Raw genomic sequence first — 23,097 nt, 5'->3', positions numbered from 1 at the left:
ATTCATCACGTAGGGAATGGTGGCGACAGACCTCTTGGTCCCGAGGGACTTCCACCTGATCGGAGTTGTCTTCCTCCTTGGCGTGAGTGAACCGGGAGGACAAGGTCGAATGGGAAGATGCATACAGCAGGGCTGCCCGGGCAAACTCGTCCCGCTCACGGCCTCGCTCCCACTCTGTCATGCTGGGATCCAGACAACGTTCCAAAGCATCTATGGTAGACGACAAGAAACTGCTCACTCCCAGGGAGAACAGGGAACTTAAAGGATAACATCTAGTGGGTACCACTGAATCCCTGTAGATTTCACCAGAGGAAACACAAATCATTATCTGGTTTTTAAGAGCATGGCGGGGAGGTCCTTGGTAGATAATATTGCTCCTTCCCTCAAAATGATGCTTTTACTGAATTCTGTCTACTGCATATAACAGAGAAAAACACTGGGGACTAGTGCTTGATTAAATTTTCAAAGCAAGGAAATTATTACCAGTCCCAGACAGTGAAAATTCGTCCCAACTACATTCTTAAGTTTAAGCAGAAAACACTCCTTTCTCTCTTTTTTTTTTTTTTAACTTAACAAGTAAACATTAGGGGTGTGGAATTTTAGTAGGGAGTTAAGGCACAGTACACAAAGATCTGCTTTTGAAAACCAACCCCTCTAATTTGCTAACAAGCTCTCACAAGGTCTACTGCATATAAGAGCAATCTCTTGCCTCAGTCTTGCCAAATTTACTTCAGAGATCACAGAGTGAATTTTTCCCCATGTAAGGGTTCAACAGTCAACTATCTTTGTAAGTCAAATTTTAGACTATGATTTAGAGCTAGATGGTTAGGATCTTAAGATAGAGTGGGAAATGACCTTGTTCTCTTGGCAGGAAATGTAAGCGTTACACAGAAGTCCAGCATGTGCAAACAGTAAATGGTCTGTAATTTAGCATTAGCCACTGCCAAGGCATGCTCTCTACTTAAACAGCTATCTTTGGGACCTGAGATACAGAGAAACACAGGCTAATTGTTCTTGCTTTCTCAAGTCAACAACCAGGGCCTGAAATCTTTGCCGTGTTCAGAGCAGGGCAAAGTAAAGCACTGCCAGAGCAGGATACCTCCATTCGGAATCTGGGCCTAGGGTCAGAACAGCAAGAATGCTGTCCCTGGCGAGACGTGGGAGGCCCAGGCCTAGCACTCACCTTTCTGACCCCGTTTCATGTGTATTAAAAACTCTTCATATCGTTTTTGCTTTTCTGGATCTTTTGCGAAAGGTTTGAAGTTGCTGGCTCTTGTGGCGGCTGTCCCACCACTCAATGCCATGTGCCAAGAGCAGTGTCCGACATCTGGAGAGGAGGGCTGGGGTCTGCTGCTAGAGGCATTCTGGGCCAGACTCCTGGCCTTCAGCTGAGCTGCTTTAAGGTCAGTTGCCTGCTTCATTTCTTTGAGTCTCTCTTTATCTTTTTGGGACAGAAATTCTAACACTGAAGGAGCTGCCCCTAAAAGAAACAATAATAGCAAGAGATGAAAAGTATAATAAGACATCTATAGTCACATTTCTCTCTACATACATTTTCAATATCACAAATTTATGTAATTGAAGGGGAGTATTTTACATTTGGTGTTTCATCTGTATTCAGACTATCCCTGTGAACTAGACAGTAATAAAATAATGACACTCCTCTTTTATAGTTGGCAAAAGTGGAGGTTAATACTTGGATGTTTATAAGGCCAGTGAGTGGTCCTAGAATGAGGACCCTGACATCCCAGAGTCTGGACCTCTAGTCTGTGGTGACCACCATTTCCACGGTCCCTCCCAGCACAAGCCCTGGCTCAGAGCACAGCTACCCACCAAACACTCACACGTGTCACAAATGCTCACTGAGAGCCCACTCCGTGCCAGGCTTGGGGCTGGGAGAACAACGCAGGTGATGCCCTGCTCTCACTAGTGAAGGAGATGGACATTAAAGAAACCAAGAATCAACACCAGAGAACCGCCACGAGAGGAGGACTGTGGGGGGTGGGGGGTGGGGGGGAATAGGTGACCTAGGTGATAAAATTGAGGGAGAAATAACTAGCTTAATCAGTGGGTAGGGAAAGCCTGCAAAGTCCCTCTAAAAAGGTACTATCTGAGGTAAGTCCTAAGTGAAAAGAAGGAGCCAAAATGTGAGGGAAGGGAGAGACAGAGGAAACAGGAAACATGAAGGCCCTGAGGCGGCATCACTGTCGACAGGTTCAGAGGGCAGGAGGGAGGACCATGAGGCTGGACTGCAGGGGTTCAGGGAAAGGGGTGTAAGCTGTGGCCTGAAAGGGAGGCAGGGCGGGGTCCACAGGGCCTTGTGGGCAGTCTGGACCTTTCCTTAGTGTGAGCAGTACTACAGTGTTTTAGGGGAGCGGGTGGGGAGTGGTATAATTTAGCTGCTGCTGAAGGGAACAGGCTACAGAGAGAAAGGAAGGGAACTAAGAAGACCAGTGAGGAGGCTGCTGCCATGATCCAGGTGAGAGAAGATGGGCGCTGAGACCAGGGTGGAAGCAGCAGAAACACAGAGAAGTGGATGGGGTCCACTTCACGTTGAGGGTAGAGCTGAGAGGACTTGCTGAGGGACTGGGTAGGGCAGGAGGAGGCAGGGAAAGAAAGGAGTTAAGAATTAGGATTCCTGTGTTCTGGGCCAGGCAGTTGGTCCCTGGTGGTCTTATTTACTGAGAAGGGGAAGGCTGGAGAAAGGGAAACTCTGGGGAAGGAAGTGGGGAACCAAGAGTTTGGTCTACTGTATTTGAGGTATCTATTAGGCTCCCAGATGGCAAGTCCAAGTCTACCTCTCATAGTGGGTCTTTCGGCTCCAGCCTACAAGGGAATTCTCTATGTCTGTCCATCCTTTCAGACACTCATTCCTTTTAGGCTTTCAGGAAAAGAGCGACAGTACCCTTTTCCCTTGAGAAGAAAGTCATACACTCCCAGGCTGTGCGGAAAAAGTGAAGGTACACATGGCCCTGGTCTTCGCCTCATTCTTGAACAATTATCAAAAGTCTGAAAACTGCTGCACTTAAGATTGGGCTTATGGGCTTCCCTGGTGGTGCAGTGGTTAAGAATCTGCCTACTAATGCAGGCGACACAGGTTTGAACCCTGGTCCGGGAAGATCCCACATGCCGTAGAGCAACAAAGCCCATGCACCACAACTACTGCGCCTGCGCTCTAGAGCCCGCGAGCCACAACTACTGAAGCCCATGCACCGAGAGCCTGTGCTCCGCAACAAGAGAAGCCACCGCAACAAGAGAAGCCACCACAATAAGAAAAGCCTGCGCTGAGCAATGAAGACCCAACGCAGCCAATAAATTAATTAATTAATTAAAAAAAAAAGACTGGGCTTGTAATTTTAATGACACAACTCAAACCGATGGTGGGAAAACACATCTTAAGTAAAGGATGTGCACACTGCTAAGCACACCATTCACAGTAAACAATTTTATTCCCAGTTTGGGAATACAAAATTATGTAAAAAATTTCAATAGGAAAACGACTTTCCATTTTGATTTGGATAATACAGATTATTATAAATGTAATCTTCTCTGTGGCACGTACCTTGAATAGGCGTTTCTCCTAGCAACTCTCCCCGTTTGGAGGCATTCAGTTGGTGCCTACTATGTGTCCCTGGGTCATGTGTTGGCTTTCCAGCTGACTCTGATAATACCTGAAGTAAGTGGGAGTTCTCTGAGGTTGCAGCCACCACAGGTCTGAAATAATGCACTGGTCGATAGTCTCTTGGCAATTCAGGTGGTGGATAAACCTTTAAAAAATAAATAAGTAAAACAAAACTTAGGGACTTCCTAGGTGGTGCAGTGGTTAAGAATCCACCTGCCAATGCAGGGGACACGGGTTCGAGTTCTGCTCTGGGAAGATTCCATGTGTCACAGAGCAACTAAGCCCGTATGCCACAACTACTGAGCCTGTGCTCTACAGCCCGTGAGCCACAACTATTGAGCCCATGTGTCGCAACTACTGAAGCCCACGCACCTGGAGCCAGTGCTCTGCAACAAGAGAAGCCACTACAATGAGAAGCCCGTGCACCACAATGAAGAGTAGCTCCTGCATGCAGCAACTAGAGAAAGCCCATGTGCAGCAACGAAGACCCAATGCAGCCAATAAATAAATTAAATAAATAAATATATTAAAACAAACAAACAAAAAAACCCCAAAACTCAGAACATACAGGCTGCAAGGTGATCGTGTTTCATTTAACCAAGAGAACGCATTACCTCTGAGGATTGTTAACCCCACCCCTTCCCAGGCTAACACTCAGCAGGGAGGCAGCACTGGGAACAGCCTGCCCAGGTGCCCAGCCATCACCCACCCTAGATCTGGAGGGGCACCAGAACCACATTGATCCTGTGGCCAGACATTTTAAATATTTATGTATTTATTTATTTATTTGGTTGCGCCAGGTCTTAGTTGTGGCAGGTGGGCTCCTTAGTTGTGGCTTACGGGCTCCCTAGTTGCGGCATGCAGTCTTCTTAGTTGTGGCATGTGAACTCTTCATTGCAGCATGTAGGATCTAGTTCCCTGACCAGGCATCAAAGCCAGGCCCTGCATTGGGAGCATGGAGTCTTACCCACTGTACCACCAGGGAAGTCCCAGACATTTAAATATCACCCCTGACCACTCTACACAGAGATGCTAATACGCGTGTTTCGTATGATGAGAAGAGTAACAATAACTATAGCTGATACTCTTGGCCCACGTGCAGAACTGGCCCACTGCGAATCAGAAGAGTTAGCAAAGCATGATTCATGGCTTAGAAAAAAATAACAACTTTCAATAAGTTACTTTTAAATTCAGAATTCTTTTTCGGGTTATGTTTCAGTTCCAAATTGGAGTTTCAGGCCTTATTTTTTGGTCCAAGGTATTTTTCATTCAAAAGCTGACTGAACTGAAATTGAAATCCATTTGGGAAATTCAGGCATTAATGATGGTGGAACAGATAAGCTAAAAGAAGGCATTAGATATTTTTAAAGTATTGCTTTAAATGGTCTCCCTTGCTCTTGGTCTAACACACACATATTTATGGACAGTCCTATTTAAGCCGTTTTCTAGATTTTTCAGCTACTGGAATTCTGAGCTCTGTAACCAGTGAAACGCTGAACGCTCTCTGGCTGTGGTTCTCAGCTCCAGCTGCACACAGCACTCACCCAAGGGATTTAACGGTTATGATACCTGCGTCCCATCCCACAAAAAAATCAGCTGCAGTTGGAATTTCCCAAGCTTCCCAGGTAGTTGTAAAGCGCAGCCTTGGGGTGAGCACCTGGTCCACTGAAAGTCGTGAAAGAGTGCTATCATCATTGTTAGGAAATCTCATTTTTTATAATCTTAGCCTGACCGCCTTCTCTGAAAAATATAACTCCCAAGTCAGCTGGCAAACACTCTCGTGTTACCATGACACAAAAAAAACCAGAGGAGTGTGGCGGAAAGGAGGGGTGTTTACACACTCTTCTTAATATCCTCCATTGGATTCAAAGCATTTCACTCCCTCTGCTAAATCACTGCTCTGTTTTGCCTCTGGATCCAGAGGCTGGGTTTTTAGCCACATTTTAGAAAACCTGCCCATTTGTGAAAGGCACAGTGAACACAGCCCTGCTCCGAATCGTTCACACCCAAAGCCCTACTCCAGCGAGGAACCACCAGTGCTTGTCTCTCTGTTTACACACTCTGCCAGGACAGTGGACTTCTCTGTCTGGCACCCTCAATGAGCAGGAGCTATTTGGGGGCTTATTTAAATAGTCCTATTTACCCTTGAGCCCCAAGCCGAATGAGTACTTAACCATTTTTACGTGTAAAATGGTACGTGTAAAGCCCTTTTCATACGTGTAAAAAACTCACATTCTCCTCTGACATAATATGACATTTCTGGTAAATAACAGTGGCTTACTACGTGCCCAGTGCTGTTCTGAATATATTCTGCTCACTGTTACAACACATTAACTATCACGACTAAAGAAATCAAAGCCACTGTAATACCGTACGTGGCTTCTCAGGCTGCGCTGCTCCTGGCCTCCTGGGTTCCGGAGAACCACAGGCCAAGCCACAGAGGTACTTAACAAATGTTTGCTGAGTTAAAAACAAAAAAGCCCATTAAAGTGTGGAACAATCTAAAACAAGTCTGCCAAGGAGGCAACCTGCCAGGCACCCCTCCTGAGTTACCAGCAGCCATGCTAACCTGTGAACACGTGGCTCCGATGGGTGTTAAAGAGCCACGTGGCCAAAGCTGCAAAAAGGCTCGCAGACACAGGACTATCCGGAAAGGCATACGCAGTTCTCCCCGGGACTGACCCACACACTGCCAGCTCCTCTCCCTTCCGCTCAGCACAGGCAAGGAGCCCCGGGAGCCCTGCCCACAGCAGCTAATGCACTCCACGGCACTCAGGAGGAGTCGGGACCGTGGGCTGTTACAGCTCTTTGAAATTTTCTTTAAGTTACACTGCTCCTAGGATTAGATCAATTCCATTCTCCCGCCAGCTTCTAATGTAATTCTTTCTCAATGGAAATAACCACTCCAAGTTTGGATTTCAAAGATTAGCAGTTAGATGTTTTGAATACAATATGGCTACTGACTGACTTTTCCAAAAAAGAATATGTTTCCCTGGACAATCTCTAGTAACCAGACTGTTGCTTTCTGTTAGCAAAATTTATCTTTTTAATTGTTAATATAATAATTCCAATTACACAGCAGCAAATATTTTAAGTGCTAAACCAGTAAAAAAAAATCTTACTTTCTTAGAAGATAAAGGTTTAGAAGCCAAGGAAAATCCATCCAAAATTTTGCCAACGTAGCGAAGATCTTTCTCTGGTTCTACAAAATGATGTCATTTGATTAATTCCAGGGGCAGAGAAGATTAGAATAAGACAAAAGACCTCAGTTTTTCATCTCTAAGAATATAAACACTACATGTCATAGCTGCTATCAGTAAAAGGGAGGAAAGAATGGTAGGTAAAGCCCTCACACCTCTGTTGACTCAGTGACTAGAGTCCAGACCACACCGCCCTGGGCTGATTAGGCTGTCCAGGTAACAACGGCACTTCAACATTGTTATTTAGAAAGAGTACCTGAGGTCCTACCCTGAGGGGCTCCAAAGAATATATTCTGTGGAGTAAAAGATCTCAAGAAAAACCACCGAGAGAACAAGTATGGACAAAAATAAAAATAACTTTGAAAGTCATTTCTAAAACTAGGTGAAGAACCACGGGGAAACAACCTCCCAATTTCTTTAGCAACCATCCAAATAACGCACCAAAGGCAATACAACCAGGTCAGCCTGTAATCTAACTGTGGGACCAATTAAAAGGTGCTTTTGTCTTTTCCTCAATTGAAATTCTAACAAGGACAAAGATTACTAATTCAGGATTCAACCAACGGCCTCTAACTTGCAGCCAGGGATGGTCTATTTGTTGCAGAGAAAACCCCTTTGATTCTCAAGGATTTTCTGCAAATAGAGGTTATGTCAAAAATCCATATGCATGAACTATATTTTCTGTAGCCAAAAGCCCCTGCTACATGACCACCAGCACTTACACAAGCTGGGTGTTGAGCCCTGAAGCAGGCAGGGCTGCCCGAGCTGCAGGCGGCACGGAGGGTCTCAGCCACTTATGATGCAGCCCTGCCCGGTAACTACCCTCCCCACAATCTCATTCGTTGTACTTCAACGCACGTAGAACTTGTGTAGCAGCTTCTGGAAGTCCCTAAAATTCCGTAGGGTAATTGAGGATTAAATTTTACATTCTTGGAGTTTTGTATTCTTTTCAAACCCAGCAATTTCACTTTCATGAATTTGTTCTGAAGATATAAATAAATGTCTATAGAGAACCATGAGAATATTATAGCCCTATTGTTCATGGAAACAAATAATAACAGTTTAAAAATCAGCCATGGAGACTGGCTACATATAGATTCACTCAGTGAAAAACCGTAAGGTCACAACTACAGATGTTGTGACCCTAAGGGGAGGGGAGGGGCCTGTGGAAGAGAAGGTGTGAGGGGAGGGTGGGGAGCTCAGAGGGAGGCATCGCCCCAGGCCTGATGGGGGGAGGGGTGGGGATGAACCAGCCAGGGCAAAGGTGTTATACAAAGGAAAAGCCAAAGATTTGGCTGAGGGCAGATTTAAATATGTATATTTATTATAGATTAATAATTATTATATCAATATATTAATATTAGTAATACAGTATGTGTCAGTATGTTGATATGGTTAGTATAAATACTAACTAGCATATGTTAATATAAGCTATAATATTAATATATTATAACATTAATTTAATATAATATTATATATCTTCTTTTAACTTATAAAAACAATGAATAGCCTTAGTAGAAAAATCTGGAAATATAGGTGAGCAAAAGGAAGAAAATAAAAGTAAGCTGGTTCCCACCCAGAGGTAGCGTCTACTAACATCTGGGTGCACACCCGCCCAGCACCTCGTGTAAAAACCTGGATTACTTTTGTGACAGTGACGACAGAGGCGGCTCATCCTTGCAGAGTGCTTGCTGTGCAAGCTCTAAGCCCTTTTACGCACATTACGCCTCCGTGGGATAGGTAAGCCATCACCATGCCCATTGCCCAGGCAAGGACACCGAGGCATAGAGAGGTTAAGCAGCCTGCCCAAGGTCACAGCTGATAAATGGGGAGAACCAGGACAGGAGCCCAGGCAGTCTGTCTTCAGAGTCTGTACTCACGGCCATTAAGCAAACTACACCTGCTTTTTTTTTCTCTTCTAGAAATGTAAAAGTGGCATCATTTTGGGGGAGTGATGCCCAGATTGTTTAGATGCATTTTATAAGAGTTAGATCAAACCTTACCTGATTCCAGCCAAAAATGTCTAAATAGATTTTCTCACCTCCTTACTTTATTTAAGTGGTTGTTATAGTAGGTGGCATGTATTTTGGCACAGGTACTATGCCAAATCTGTGATGCCATTTAGGCCTCACAATGACCCCCAGAGTGGGTTCTATCCTCACTTTCCAAATGATGCCCAGAAAGGTAGGTTACAAGCCTTGCCCACGGTCATGCAGCTGGACCTTAGAGAGCTGGGATTTGAATCCAGGTCTGACTGAGTAGAGAGCTAGGATTCAAATCCAAGTCTGATTAGATCTGGATCACATGCCATTAATACCTACTGATTCTTCCCTACACCTTTTCTGGAAAGAAAAACTGAAATCCTACTTAGAACCACAGAATCTGAATCACTATGGACTCTGACTTGAAATTCCAGATGTGTCAAGAGATGTCCATCTCCGAGCTTAACTGGAGCCCCTCAGGAACCAGATACTTAAGCAATGAGATAAGCTGGGCACCGATCTCCATTTTGCTGCAGGCTCTCTGCGTACCTACCACCTGGTCCCCACGCCTAGCCTCCTAACCTGCTGCTTGAGTTGGCCTCCTTTGGTCACCTGCCCAGTTCCTTGAGCTGGGAGTGCTTCCCTCTGACCCACTGTCAGCTCTGACCTGCAACACGAGCAAGCACCTGTCCACACACTTGCTCCTTCCCTGTTCCAGGCCCCTTCCTGGAAGGGGCCTGCCCCCCATTTGACTCTGCCTTGACAGTTGGCTTTGGCCTTGAACTGGTTTAAATCCCACTTCCGTCTTACTTCCCACAAAGGGCCTCTCTTCTCCCCACTTGTTCCTCACTCTGCATCTTTGATCGACAACTCCCTGCTCCACGGAGGCTGACACTCCAGTATCAATCTTGCAATCCCTTCTTCCTGAGGTCCCGACACTTGGTCCTACCATCAGTTGCAGGTCCATGGAATTACCTTTCTGACTTTTATACTGCCTGGGTGCTGTCCAGCCATAGAGTCCGTCTCCAGGCTCCTCGTCCTTCAAAACAGTATCATACTTGGATAGAGTTTCTGTGGCATAGATATCATCGTCTTCCTCTTCCAGGGCACCTACACCAAAAGCCTTCGAAAACAAGATTTCACAATTACAGATTTTAGCATGTGTCTGCCCTGAAGGATAAGGCTACTATAAGCATGTGACTGATCAGACCACATCAGCACTTCAAGATCACCAAGAGAGAAGCAAGTGGGAGCCCCAGATTAACACAGGGATCCAAGTCTTCTGGAAAACAATGACCAGAAGTGAACGTCCCGCCTCCAGGCCTCCAGCGCTGGAGCTGTCTTCCAGGCTCAGCAGCAGCGGCAGGTCTGGGTCCTTGCGCAGGAAGAGGGGTGAAGAACACACCCAAGCAGCAGTGCAGGGGGAGAAATGGGACCTCCACAAGGAGAAAGGCAGAACGTTCAACTACTGATCAACGTGGCCGGGGGCCAGCGCTGGTGACCAGTGCTAGAAGAACTCCTAATCTTTGTAGGAAATGGCCAAGAACAAATATCACTTTTTGTTAAAAGGACTGGGAAAAAAAACACGTATAGGAAAGAAAAGGTACAAATGACAAAGTAACCATTCTCTGGACGTATTTTAGGAAAGAACTCCTGAATTAATTTGAGAAGACAGGCAATCAGGAAAAGCTCTCCATCTCCTCAAAGGTAAAAAGCAAATCTCCCAAGTAAAACTTATACCCAGGTTCCCGACGTAGGGCTTGCAGCACTAGGGAAGAGTTGGAGAGGTAGTAAAACTCAGACCTGAACTGGGAGAGGCAGACTGTAATTCAACTATTAACTAATTCAAAGAGGTAAGTGTGGGTTTTCTGTTCAGCCCCACGGGGGTATGGGAAGGCAGTCCTCACTCCTGGGAACATACAAACTCCACCAAGAACGTTAGGTCACAGGGTCTCAGGAGCACATATTCAAATCAGGAAAGTGTGCTTTACACGTCTTCGGACAAGCTCCCACGGAAAATACAACCGCTTTAAGGTCTTCATTTAGTCTATGAATAATGAGTGCTTACTATGGGGCACATGTAATATAGCCAGAATTCTCACTTGTCAGTGGTTCCCTGTTTATAAAATAGAAACGCTTTTACCTGGCCTGAAATTCCCAATTTTCTTCCTTTATTCACTCCAATATCTCCGAGAAGATTGTTGGTCCCCTCAGGTCCACCACTAAAAAGATTAAAATGTTCTCCTGAAGTTCCAAACAGTGCTTGGTGGGGATCCAGGCCCTTGTAAGCCAGTCCGTGTACATTATCTTTAGGTGTGAAATCCACGGGTGTGACATCTTTAGGTGCAAAGGTCACATTTTCTGGCAAGTAGTCATCATCTTCATCCTATTTTCAGTGTTTAAAAATGAAATGAAGGTGAGTCACTGCCTGGTGTAAAGCCTGTAAAATACTATTTTAAAATGCAGTGATTAATTCCAAACAGAACAATCACCATACTTTCATTTCCACTATTACAAATGACTAAATCAAGTCCCTGAACAAATGATACTAACATAAACAACTCCATTTTTTAAAATCTTTCTTTTAATTGAAGTATAGTTGATTTGCAATGCTGTGTTAATCTCAGGTGTACAGCAAAGTGATTCAGTTTTATATACATATATATATAATATATATAAATTTTTCAGATTCTTTTCCATTATAGGTTATTTCAAGACACTGAATATAGTTCCCTGTGCTACACAGTAGGCCCTTATTGTTTATTTTATATTAAGTAGTGTTTATCAAAGTCCCAATTTATTTCTCCTCCTTGGCCCTCACCGCTGTCCCCTTTGCTAACCATAAGTGTGCTTCCTATGTCTGTGAGTCTATTTCTGACAAACAACTCCATTTTAAGAACCTGAACAGACTTGGGACATCTATGGAGCTGGCATATATTATCTGACACAATGAGGACAGTTTTAGGATATTGGCATTTCCTTATAATGGGATCTGACTGATTTCTAAAGTTTTCTGACCCTAAATGCCCATTCATAGCGTAACAGGCGCTACTATCCCATACGATACCTCAGATCCTTCAGAGGCTCCAGGGGGTAATGCACAGCCATAGATTTTTACTCCGGGATCTATAAAGAGATTTCAAGTGCATCAGTCAGGCGCCACTAAAAACACAGAGGGCTGATTCACTGACACTCTTCAGAGGTAGACGGCCGAGCTTGTAAAAGGTGCTGCAGCTTTAGAGTGGGACACATCACTCGGGGACTGTTTTCCACCAGCCCCTGCCCCACCTGCACTCTGGCAGAGATGTGCACAGTGAATAACCACTACTGCCCAGAACCCGAAGGAAAGCTCTGCTGCCTCCAAGAGTTCACAGTCTGGCTGGGGAGACCAAGGATTAATGACAATCAATACACTTACCAGGTTTCTGTCGGCGTGGTCTTCTCTTTACTCGAGGACCAATTCCTTGTCCTTCCTTCCAACCCATTTTTCTCAGCAATTCAAAACCAACAGACAACCTAGGATATCAAGGCATTTTTAAAACACTAACGAACAGAAGGAAATAAGCAGCTCATACTCCTGTCATGCCTGAGCCCTTTCCCCCATTCCTATTAGAAGCACACGGCCCTACTGTTCCTGCCACAGCTGACTGGACCTGGGGAAATCGATCAATTGCCTCCTCTCCCAGGCCTCTGGGATGGACACACAGATGCCAAGCATGTGGCCTGGGAAACCATGATGCTCTGAGGCTGCCACCTGAGGCCACATACCCAGGAGCAGAACAAGGAGGTATGCAGAAAGGGAGGGTAGAATGAGGAGAGAGCCCTTCAGGCTTATGAAGCGGCGGGTGGGAGGGAAGCCACCCCAGTTCCTAATAGCTCTCCAGCCTCCATGAGCCCCAGGAACACAGCTAGTGGCTGCAGCTCTAGAGCACTCCAGGAGATAATAGCACAAGGAAAGTCTTTTTGGCGAAACCCTCTTTTATACTCAAGCTAGGCTAAGAAGGCTTCTCCTACTTGCAACCAAACTATTCCTAAGTAAGATCATCATATATATATATGCAAGGCAGTGATGCCAAGATCAGAAAAGCTGGAATGAAATTCTTCTTACTTTGCTGGTGTTATAAAGTCATCAAGCAGCGTGGCTCCAGGAATAGGGGCAGTAGCCGCTGCTAACTGCCTGGCCTTTTCTCGTATTCGATCTTTGGTTTTAGAAGCAAAATCATCTGTGGTAACAATCGCTTTAGGTGCTATCCCAAATTCACTAAGATCCTTTAAAAAAAATTCAAACAGAATTACTTACATTATTTGGAAAGTGATTAAACATGATACATCATATAGCTTTATTTCTTTAAAAAAAAAGTTAAAACTATGAAATTGAGGACTTCCCTGGTGGTGCAGTGGTTAAGAATTCACCTGCCAATGCAGGGGACATAGGTTTGATCCCTGGTCCAGGAAGATCTCACATGCCAAGAAGCAACTTAGCCCATGCACCACAGCTATTGAGCCTGCACTCTAGAGCCAGGGAGCCACAACGATTGAGCCCACATGACACAACTACGGAAGCCCACGTGCTGCAACTACTAAAGCCTACACTTCTAGAACCCATGCTCTGCAACAAGAGAAGCCATTGCAATGAGAACCCCGCGCACTGCAGTGAAGGCCCAATGCAGCCAATAAATAAATGAATAAATAAATAAATGTATTTAAAAAATAAACAAAATAAAAAAATAAAACTAGGAAATTGAGTTAGGGATCAGCAGAGCAGTTGATTTACACACTGACTTTGGATATGCTAAGGCCAGTGGCCAAGGACAGGGGCGTGACAGTGACCACTCAGTGAAGCCACAACAGGCACTGCCCAGCTAGGAAGACAGGAAGTAAGTACTGTGCTCTTTGCTCTTCCTTGACAGTATCTCAAAGGTCAGTGTGAAGGGGAAAAAATCTCAGCAAGCATTCAGGAGCACCTCTGTGCCAGGCCTAGAGTTACGTGCTTTTGCATTTACTGGAACAATTACCGTCAGCTGCCTGTCCAACAACCACAGCCCCTCCTCTTTCCCCACAGAGCCCTGATGTTGTCCAGGCACCGGCCTTGCTCTGCACCACCACGCACTTCAGGAGTGGTGTCCCTAGGCAGGTGTGTGTTAGGGCAGGGGAGGGTTAGGGAGTGGGGGGTTCATGTCTTATCTAGGCCAGTCATTTCTGATCCCATTTTCCTTACCAGGGACTGCTTTAAGAATGGGCTTGTAAAACAACGCACAAAGCAGATGTGAGGGAAAATCTACTAAATGGTTTCTATGCTCTCAAGAAAAGATCCCAAGAAGAAAGTTCTCCTCCCACTGGATAACATCATCCCGGATGTGCCACCTGGAGCTACTGCAGCCACTTTGCAACCACAAGGAGACCCTGTGTAAGGACAAGCTGATATGCAGAAGATGCCTGAGAACCCAGGGCCTTGCTGACATCCGGACTTCTTGTTCCAGGAGATACGTTTCCTCCTAGATTATGCTTGTCATGTAGGAAGGGGACTGCCCCTTGCCTCTTACCTGTAGCCTAAAGCATGTCCATAGAAGTATTTTACTTAATCTTTATCACAAATGAACCCACAACTAGTGTTTAAGGTAAAAGAGGTTTAATTTTACAAGGAAATGGAGCCCACCTTGCAGGCTGGTAGGACCATTTTAAAATGCTCCAACATTTACCCCTAAGAAGCTGGCGGCTTAATGAGGGCTTCCTTTCTCTAGTCTAGTCACTCACTCCTCCTTAAACTGCAGTGTGCAGAAGAGTCACTGTGGAAGGCTGTGGACTCAGCTTGGCAGACACTGCACTTTTGGGGTAACTGGGGCTTAAGTAAATTTGCCTGTAAGTGACCTTCCCCTTACACTCTTGACTTTAGAAACTGGCACCAGCCAATTAAGGTGCTACACCAATGAACAAGAATCCATTGATGTGCAGGGCACTATGAAGCCAAATACCGAAAAGATAAAGTCTTACAGACAAACAGGAAATCGTACACTGAACTTTCTGGGGAGAGAGAAGGTGCTACAACAACCAACCACCCACATTCCACTGACTGACTGGCAGTTAAAGTTCTGCATACCTACCTCTTCATCCATAAAATCTTCGGGACCAAGAACAGATTTGTCTGCTCTGTTCTGCCGTGAAGACACGAAGGAAGAGGGTGTCCATCCTTGAAAGAAAAGAGTTTAGAACATTATAATCCCAGATAGCATTTTGATTTATAACTGAATAATTAAATAACACACATGGACTTGAAACTTGCAACAACTACAAACTCTTAGCAGCTTCTCATCTCATCGCTCACATAGACATAATTATGTCACATAAACTTCTTATTAATCCCAATATGCCCTGTTGCCAGCACTTAGTGGATACAGTGAGGTTTCCCCATACGAATTTGCAACCAAGAAAAATGCAATTATACATTGAAAGTTGAACTGTGAAAGGAACACAAGTAGATCTGAGCAGAAAGATGCAAGATCACCTTAAAAGGCAGGACCCCTCTGAGACCACCAGGATAGCAATATACACTAACATACTAACACAGCAAAGAAACACTATGTCAGGGTGCATTAGTCAGCCATGAAAGGATTCAACCTGGCTAGTCTAAGGGCAGACCCCCAATTCCATCAAACACCTGAGTCCTATAATGAACACCTCTGTTCTCCACCCATGGTCACAGATAGAAAATGCCTTGGAGGTCAAATGTATCCGTAACACCCTAAGATAAACTGTTTCAGTTTTCTCTAAGAGTGGCACACCTCCCTTCTGACTTTATACAAGAGTCTTGGGGAGCTGAGGACCATGGGGCAGACCTCGTCTTGGTAGGTGGGTGGAGCAGGTTTCTAGGCCAACTTGGGAGAAACCCTAGGACAGTGAAGATCAGCTCTCCCCGGCGATACTCTGGCCCAGCACCTTCCTCCACTTTGGATTTCTGTAGTCTTTGCCCTGTATCTGCACAGTCCTTGAATCTGTCACTCCTAATGGTAAAGCGATATTCCAGTGTGTTAACATATCACAGTCTACCTGTGATGACTCATCATTTGAGCTGGTCTTGCTTTTTAATTACAATATATAGCACAGCCATAATTACAACATTCAGCAATGTATTCGTGTACTTCTTTCTTCACATATCCTACGGCCATTTTTAACGTACCAGTATTAATAAGTATGCTACTTTAATAGTGCCTTAGTTACCTTACTTTGCTTCTCTTAACAACAAGGCTGAATATTCCAGCATTTCTATCTCCTCTGGAGTAAACTGTTCAAATACTTTGATCATTTGCTCATTGAACTGATCCTTATACATTCTAGACACTGAACTTTAACCATCCTATTTACCCTAATTATTTTTCTTACATGCCTTCCCCCACCCCTTTCTTATATTGTTTATCATCTTTATTTTACTATCTTTGTTATGTATGAGTTATTTTTTAAAATATATGTGAAAGCTCTGGCTCATCTTGTTCTTAATAATTGCTATGTGAGTTAGTCATCTTCATTCATATTTGATATACATAAGCCATTTTCTTCCAGTTTCTGTGTTAAAATGTTTTTTAAAAACATATATTACATTTTTTATCGGCTGTGCTGCGCAGCATATGGGATCTTAGCTTCCCGACCAGGGATAAAACTCGTGCCCCCTGCAGTGGAAGCACGGAATCTTAACCACTGGACCGCCAGGGAATTCCCAACATACATTGCTTTAAACAATACAGAATTTATTATATTGCATAATGTGAGAAATGTGACTGACTTTTCTCCAGGTGGAGAACATGTGCTGACAAGTGATGCTGTGGACCCCAGTACCGGGACCGCAATGTCCTCATCCACAAAACAGCTGTGACGCCTGCCCTCCTTAGGCACTGAGTCATGCCAGATGATTGCCTGAGTGCATCACTGTGAGAGCACTGCCTGCGGGGAAAGACCCAGTAGACAATGGAAGTCACTGTTACCATTTAAACAACTGCTTAGGATGTATCTATTTTTTTTGAAATGAAGGAAAACTCTTTCACCTTCAGGTTGTAATCAATGAACAACACACAAGTTGACTTTGGAAACATTCCAGACATTCAAAGAACACAAAAGACTACAGTGTATGTAGCTTTTAAAAGTTTTTTTTTAAAAGGGAGAGGCGGGGGAGGGGAGTGAAAATCTTATGGTATTTCAATCATTTGCTTTAGTGATATAGTAGCTACAAGGAGGAAAATCCTACCTTCTTTTGAGCCAACGGTGTTGAAGTAACCAGCAGAGAAACCTCCACTAAAGGCTCCATGAAATCGTTTATACCTTCCTTTTTCATCTCTGACAGTCTGATCCTGAAGAGGAACTGGTTTCTTAGGTCTCTCACCTGAAAAAAAAATTTTTTTGAATGAGAGAGAAGGGGATGGTGGGTTAGAAAGGATCTAGGGAAAAGATCATTTCTTAAATATAATGAATTGTTCATTTCTCATAACTCCTAATATAACAATTTTAATCAATTGCTATTCCTAGACCTTAATAGCTTATGTATGAGTAGTTTAGAAAACAATACATTTTATCAAGCTTCTTTATAGTTCTAAGACAATTATAGATCTCTCTTATTTCTATTAGAAATATGTTTTAGCAAAAATGGCCTGATTTTCCCACTAAGTTTCTTCATGAAAACTGAATTACACTAGGGGAAGGGTTCAAACAGATGGAGGTGAAATCTGCTGGTGGTAAAGTAGGCAAGTTGCTGGGGTGGCACATGGCATGCAGAGGTTTACACATGGCATGCAGAGGGAAACACTTCTATATCTCTTCTAGAAATTCACAGCATCCCCGACTCCAAATTTTTCCACTGATATTGCCCATTTTCCCCAACTCTTAAGTTTCCCTATTTCTAGGACTCTTCTGATTCCATAGTTACTGTTCTTTAAGCTCATTCCTTTTCCTACTTTGTTGAAAATGGCTGGGTTGCTATATCACACAAGTAAAAGGAACTTAACACATTTTACCCTCACCTAAAAATTCCTTAGGTTTATAGTTTCAGGTGCCACGACACAAATTACTGCCAAAATTTTTTAATTCCAATGAACACTTCTCAATCTATTTAAAATAAAAAATAGGACTTCCCTGGTAGCACAGTGGTTAATAATCTCCTGCCAAGGCAGGGGACACAGGTTTGACCTTTGGTCGGGGAAGATCCCACATGCTGCGAGCAACCAAGCCCAAGAGCCACAACTATTGAGCCCGAGTGCCACAACTACTGAAGCCCAAGCGCCTAGAGCCTATTCTGCAACAAGAAGCCCACACACTGCAACGAAGAGTAGCCCCTGCTCGCCACAACTAGAGAATGCCCGCGTGCAGCAACAAAAACCCAACGCAGCCAATAAATGAATAAATATATAAATAAATAAGTTTTAAAACAAAAAGTAACCACCAAGTTATTTTCAAACATTAAATTCAGAAAGCAAGTTACACAGTAGCTAAGTGCTCAGGGTTGGGAGTCACAGTGCTCTGGATTTTAAAGCCAAGCCCACCTTTACTAGCACTGGGATTTTGGTCATCTTAACAACTCTCTGTGCCTCAATTTCCTCACCTGTAAAATGGGGTGACACTAATAGTAATATCTATTTCATAGAGCTGTTATGCAAAATGGATCACACAACGCCTGTAAAGTGCTTAGCAAAAAGAGGGACACACAACAAAGAGCTTTAAAGTACTAGTGTCTATTGCTATTATTAGTAGCACATAGAGTAGGTAAGATGTGTCCTAAAGCCCATGTATACCTGTTACTTCAATAATTAAGCCAGCAACTACTTCTGGATAATGGAACAAAAGGTAAAGAAAGGTTTAGCCTCATAGTCCTAAACTTTTACTCATAGCTTTCGGAGCCTTGAAGTCATTTCTAGCTTATAACCTACAGCAGGTAGTGAAGGGGGTTCTGTAGACAGGAGATCTGGGTTCATATCCCCCTCCTCCTATTTGCTAGCTTTGTGCTTTTAGGCAAGTTTTTTGATCTCTCTAAGCCTCAGTCTCCACAACTATAAAATTAGGGTAGTAACCAAACCCACCTTGTAGGATGGTGCCAAGGATTGAAAACCACATGCAGAAAGCTGAGCACAGTTCCTGGCATAGCAAATCTCAGTTCATATCAGTTACAATTTCATTTCATTCTAAAGAACTGAATTACAGTGTGGGTCCCACAATCCAAGATTTGCACCATTTCTTAGAAATACATACAGTACACACACTCCATTACTGCACATGCACCTGGCATGATTCCTGGCTAAGGCAGGGTTCCTCAACCTCAGCACTATTGACAGTTTGTGCTGGATAATTCTTAGTTGTGCGGGACGTCTTACACACCACACAACGGTTAGCAGCACCCCTAACCTGTAATACTAGATGCCGGTAACGCCCCCCTCCCAAAAAAGCAGGACAACCAGAAATGTCTCCAGACATTGACAGAGGTCCCTTGGAGGGGGCGGGGGGAGGGAAAATTCATCCCTGGCTGAGAACCACTGGGTTAAGGTGAGAGAGAATAGGTCCTGCCAATGGAAGGTTCTGCTCTTGCTCTGTTCTCCAGGTACTCCTGATCTGAAAGCAGAGATAATATCTGCAGACAACAAAGCAGAACCAGGCAGCAGATGATGACGGCCAAGCAGGGGGGCCGACTAGGTCCCACAGGGCTCCTGCGGGGGAGGCGCCACCCCTAATCACGGCACCGGAAGACTCCAGGGAGGAAGGGGCATTTCAGTCAGGCCCTGTTATCATTATTGCTACTAATAACAACGAATTCTTTTCTTTCACACATATTATCTCACTTATCACACCCTGATAAGGAAGCTCTGATTAAAGAAGCGCCCTAAGGTCCATGGCTAATAAGCACAAAGCTGAAATCAGATCTCAACTCTGCCTCCAAGTCAGGGACACACCTATTCTGTTTTTCACTCGTTCCCAACCAGGAGTTTACTGAGGGCCTTACCATGGAAGCTGCCCTGTTCTAGATGCTGGGTGTGGAAAACGAAACACAACTCCATCCCTGTTTCCAGGGCGCTTAGAGCCCAGCAGAGGAGACCTGCGTGTATAGGAACTGTTCAGACAATGTGCAAGGCCCACAACATCAGAGTCACCCAGAGGCATGAGTAGAATTTGATAGCTGCAGGTAGGGACACATTTCCCCACAGAGGCATTAACTCCATCCACAGACAGTAAACAGGAGGTCTAAATGGGGAAGGTCAGATGTTTGAGAGAGTAGTCTCTTCTAACTGGAGGACAGGGGAGGCACGGAAGACAGAACCCGAAGAGCAGATAGTGCAGCGGGCCTAGAACACGGTGCTGCAGGCTTGGGGTATGTCTTGTGAGGGACTGGTAGTCTCAGGCAGTTTTAAGTGGCATCAAAGAAGAGGAAAATGGTCCTAAATTAATCTGAGAGCAGGATGAGCTAGAAATGAGAATTCTAGGGACTTCCCTGGAGGTCCAGTGGTTAAGACTCCAGGCTTCCAAGGCAGGGGGGCATGGGTTCGATCCCTGGTCAGCGAACTAAGATTCCCACATGCTGCGGTGCGGCCAAAAAACAAAATTTTTTTACAGTTAAAAAAATAAGAGGAGAATTCTACAGCCAAGTGAACGTATCTAAGGAAAGGTTAGATAAGCACTGGGGCCCCTTCCTCTCAGACCAGAGGGCCTATGTGTCTGAGTCTGTGTGTAACACATCAGCCATTGTCTCTTAAACAATAAACCTTTCTGCCAAGTCCAGCAACTTTAATTAAGTAATGGAGTCCCTCCTCTACCAATGTTTGTCTAACCTGTCACTAAAACTTCAAAGTAGGAAGTAAAAGTAATTATTGGTCTAGTATGTTATATTGTAAAATGTAGTCACAGTGCATTTTAACTTCAAAGTGCTTAGGAAACAATTCTAAACAAATCCTCAAAAATTCTTACTACTGAGAAGTTAAAGGATGATTTTAGGCCAGGAAAAAAAAAAGTCCATTCCACTTCAGAAGCATGGCTAAACCATTAGGCTCCATTACAGATTTTGTACACCATCAAAATAGGAATAAGAAAAATATAGGTCAAATAGTTGATGACTTACAATACGCTACTTCACAAGGAAACAACTGTGTGAACAGAAATATAGAAATGATACAAATTCCTGCCTGACAGGGCTGTAATAACCCCCACTCAGGCATGTTTAACCCTGTCCTCTTCCTGCATACCTAAATTCTAACCAGTTTTCAGGGGGTCCCATCCTGCCTTCTCAGGTTTCCCTGTTAGCTTGTATAGGTTATTTCCTCTCTATATCACATACTTTAGCACTTGTGAACCTCATACTTTTGTTCTCAACTAGATTTGAAACACCTCGAAGTAAGGATCTTTCTCAACAAATTCCTTGAAATCATGGGATGATGTGTTTATCAATAAAGCTAATGTTATCCTAGATTGTATTAAAGAAATACAGTTTAAAATGAAGGACGGGACTTCCCTGGTGGCCCAGCAGTTAAGACTTCCCAGGCTTCCAATGCAGGGGGTGTGGGTTCGATTCCTGGTTGGGAAACAAAGATCCCACATGCCATGCAGCGTCATAAAATAAAATAAAATAAAACGAAGGACATACTAGTGATGTCCCCACTCTACCCACACTCTGGTGCCATACTGGAGAAAAGCTAACTGAATTTATTAGAGAACTGAGTGTGGTACCTTAGAGGAAATGCAAGGGGTGTCTTTAAACACATAAGAAGCTTTCAGGAGACCAGCATTTCTCTGTCTTTTGTAAGCAGAGAGTAGAAACAGGGCCAGAATCTAGCAGAAGTTTCTAATGATTAGAACTGTTTGTAGGGAATAAAAGGATAATCAGTGGCAATGTCCCAGAAGTACAACCTGACAGGATGTAGTTAGGGTGGGGTAAAAGGAGAGTCTGCAAATAACTCCTAGCCCACCATACCTCCTCTGTCTTCTAGCACTGCCATCAGTTCTTACTGAACAAATCAAGTCATTAAGTGAATCAGACCCGAAACATGGGAGAGAACCTTGCTTCACCTTGCCCTCCCCGCACACTCCGCCAACAAGTCAGGTCTGCTCTGTTTAAAAGTACATCTCAACCCAGACCACGGCTAATACTCCAGCCCAAGCCACCATCGTCGCCAGGCCTCTTTTTGCTAATCTCCCTACTTCACTCTTGCCCACGCCTAACCCGCCTACCCTCAAAATCCAGGATAGAACAATCTTAAAAATATACATCTCTCCCTTGTGTAACCCCCACCCCCACCCCCGTAAGCCTCTTCTGCACTTAGTATTAAAATCCAAACTCCCAAGTAAGATTCAACCCCCGCCTCCCCCTCTGACATCATCTTCTACCAGCCTTCCCCTGGTGCTGTCTGCTCCACCCACATCAGTCCTGCCTGTCCCTTAATTTGCCAAACTGGCTCCGACTTCAGAGCCTTTGCACTTGCTGTTCGCTTTGCCTGAAATGCTCTTTCCCCCAAATCTTTATACGGTTGCTTCCTTCCTGTTCCAATTCTGAGCTCAAACGTCCTCTCCTAGGAAACACATTGCCTGACCACCGTTTCTCCTCTACCCCCGCTCTCACACGAGCCTATTTGTCATCTTTCTATTTCCCAACCCCCCGGGCCTCCCATCCTTCCCCCCGAAACGTGAGCACCGCAAAAGCACAGTGCACGCCTCTCCGGTCGCTGTTCGCACAGCCCGTAGCAGACCAGGCTTTCCCCCGGTGCCAGACAAGGTCTGGCAAAGGGTTGTGCGTTTTTGGCCCGAATCCTGGACCCCCGGCCTGTTTTCCACAGGCCCCAGCGACGAATCTAGCCCGCACCTTCTTCCAGCGGCTCCAGACCCGTCCCATAGCTAACCAAATCCTCGTCGCTGTCACTGTCCAGCGCCGCCATCCTGCTCCCTTCCGGGCCCCGCCTCCTCGCTACGGGGGCCTCAATGGGCCAAACCCCTTCCGCTCTTTCTTCTCCGCGCACTGCTGCGAAGCTCTACCTGCAGGTCGTGGAAAGTGCTCACTCCGTCTGGCATGCCTCTTTCCTCCGATCTGCTCCTGGTGGTTCTCAAACCCGTCTTGGGAGAGGCGGACCCCGGCAGGAGTTGCCTCGGAGGCTTTGGCTGCCACGATATCTCATCCTAGCTCCACCATGTGCCAGTCAGGAGGAGGCTCCTGGGAGAAGGTGGAAGGCACCCGGCCGTCCGGAGGCAGAGCTGGTTCTACCCACCCCACACCCCTCCCCAACCCGGTGCCTGCCCTTCCTCCCTTACCCAGCTGGGAGACTCTGCTTCCCTCAGTCCTACCCCT

General features: G+C 44.9%; 1 protein-coding gene across 2 annotated transcripts in view; it reads right to left on the bottom strand.

Annotated features, from left to right (window-relative positions):
* Window positions 1-22,704, bottom strand: part of GPATCH1 (G-patch domain containing 1) — a 42,267-nt gene extending 19,563 nt beyond the window's left edge. The window contains exons 1-12 of one of the 2 annotated variants that reach the window (XM_057713125.1): window positions 22,655-22,704; window positions 17,038-17,172; window positions 14,906-14,991; window positions 12,913-13,073; window positions 12,223-12,320; window positions 11,872-11,930; window positions 10,948-11,190; window positions 9,780-9,927; window positions 6,745-6,824; window positions 3,563-3,767; window positions 1,184-1,480; window positions 32-210 (exon numbers count right to left, since the gene is read on the bottom strand). In XM_057713125.1, the coding sequence (XP_057569108.1) occupies window positions 32-210; window positions 1,184-1,480; window positions 3,563-3,767; window positions 6,745-6,824; window positions 9,780-9,927; window positions 10,948-11,190; window positions 11,872-11,930; window positions 12,223-12,320; window positions 12,913-13,073; window positions 14,906-14,917 (1,482 nt within the window). In that variant the 5' untranslated portion in view covers window positions 14,918-14,991; window positions 17,038-17,172; window positions 22,655-22,704. Of the gene's footprint in view, window positions 1-31; window positions 211-1,183; window positions 1,481-3,562; window positions 3,768-6,744; window positions 6,825-9,779; window positions 9,928-10,947; window positions 11,191-11,871; window positions 11,931-12,222; window positions 12,321-12,912; window positions 13,074-14,905; window positions 14,992-17,037; window positions 17,173-22,617 lie in introns of both variants that reach the window. The other variant, XM_057713124.1, reaches the window with a different exon arrangement.
* Between the last annotated feature and the right edge of the window lie 393 nt (window positions 22,705-23,097).

Source organism: Hippopotamus amphibius, chromosome 16, assembly GCF_030028045.1.
Source record: "Hippopotamus amphibius kiboko isolate mHipAmp2 chromosome 16, mHipAmp2.hap2, whole genome shotgun sequence".
Taxonomy (NCBI): domain Eukaryota; kingdom Metazoa; phylum Chordata; class Mammalia; order Artiodactyla; family Hippopotamidae; genus Hippopotamus; species Hippopotamus amphibius.
Note: the sequence above shows the minus strand (reverse complement) of the source record. Positions and strands in the feature narration are given on the sequence as shown.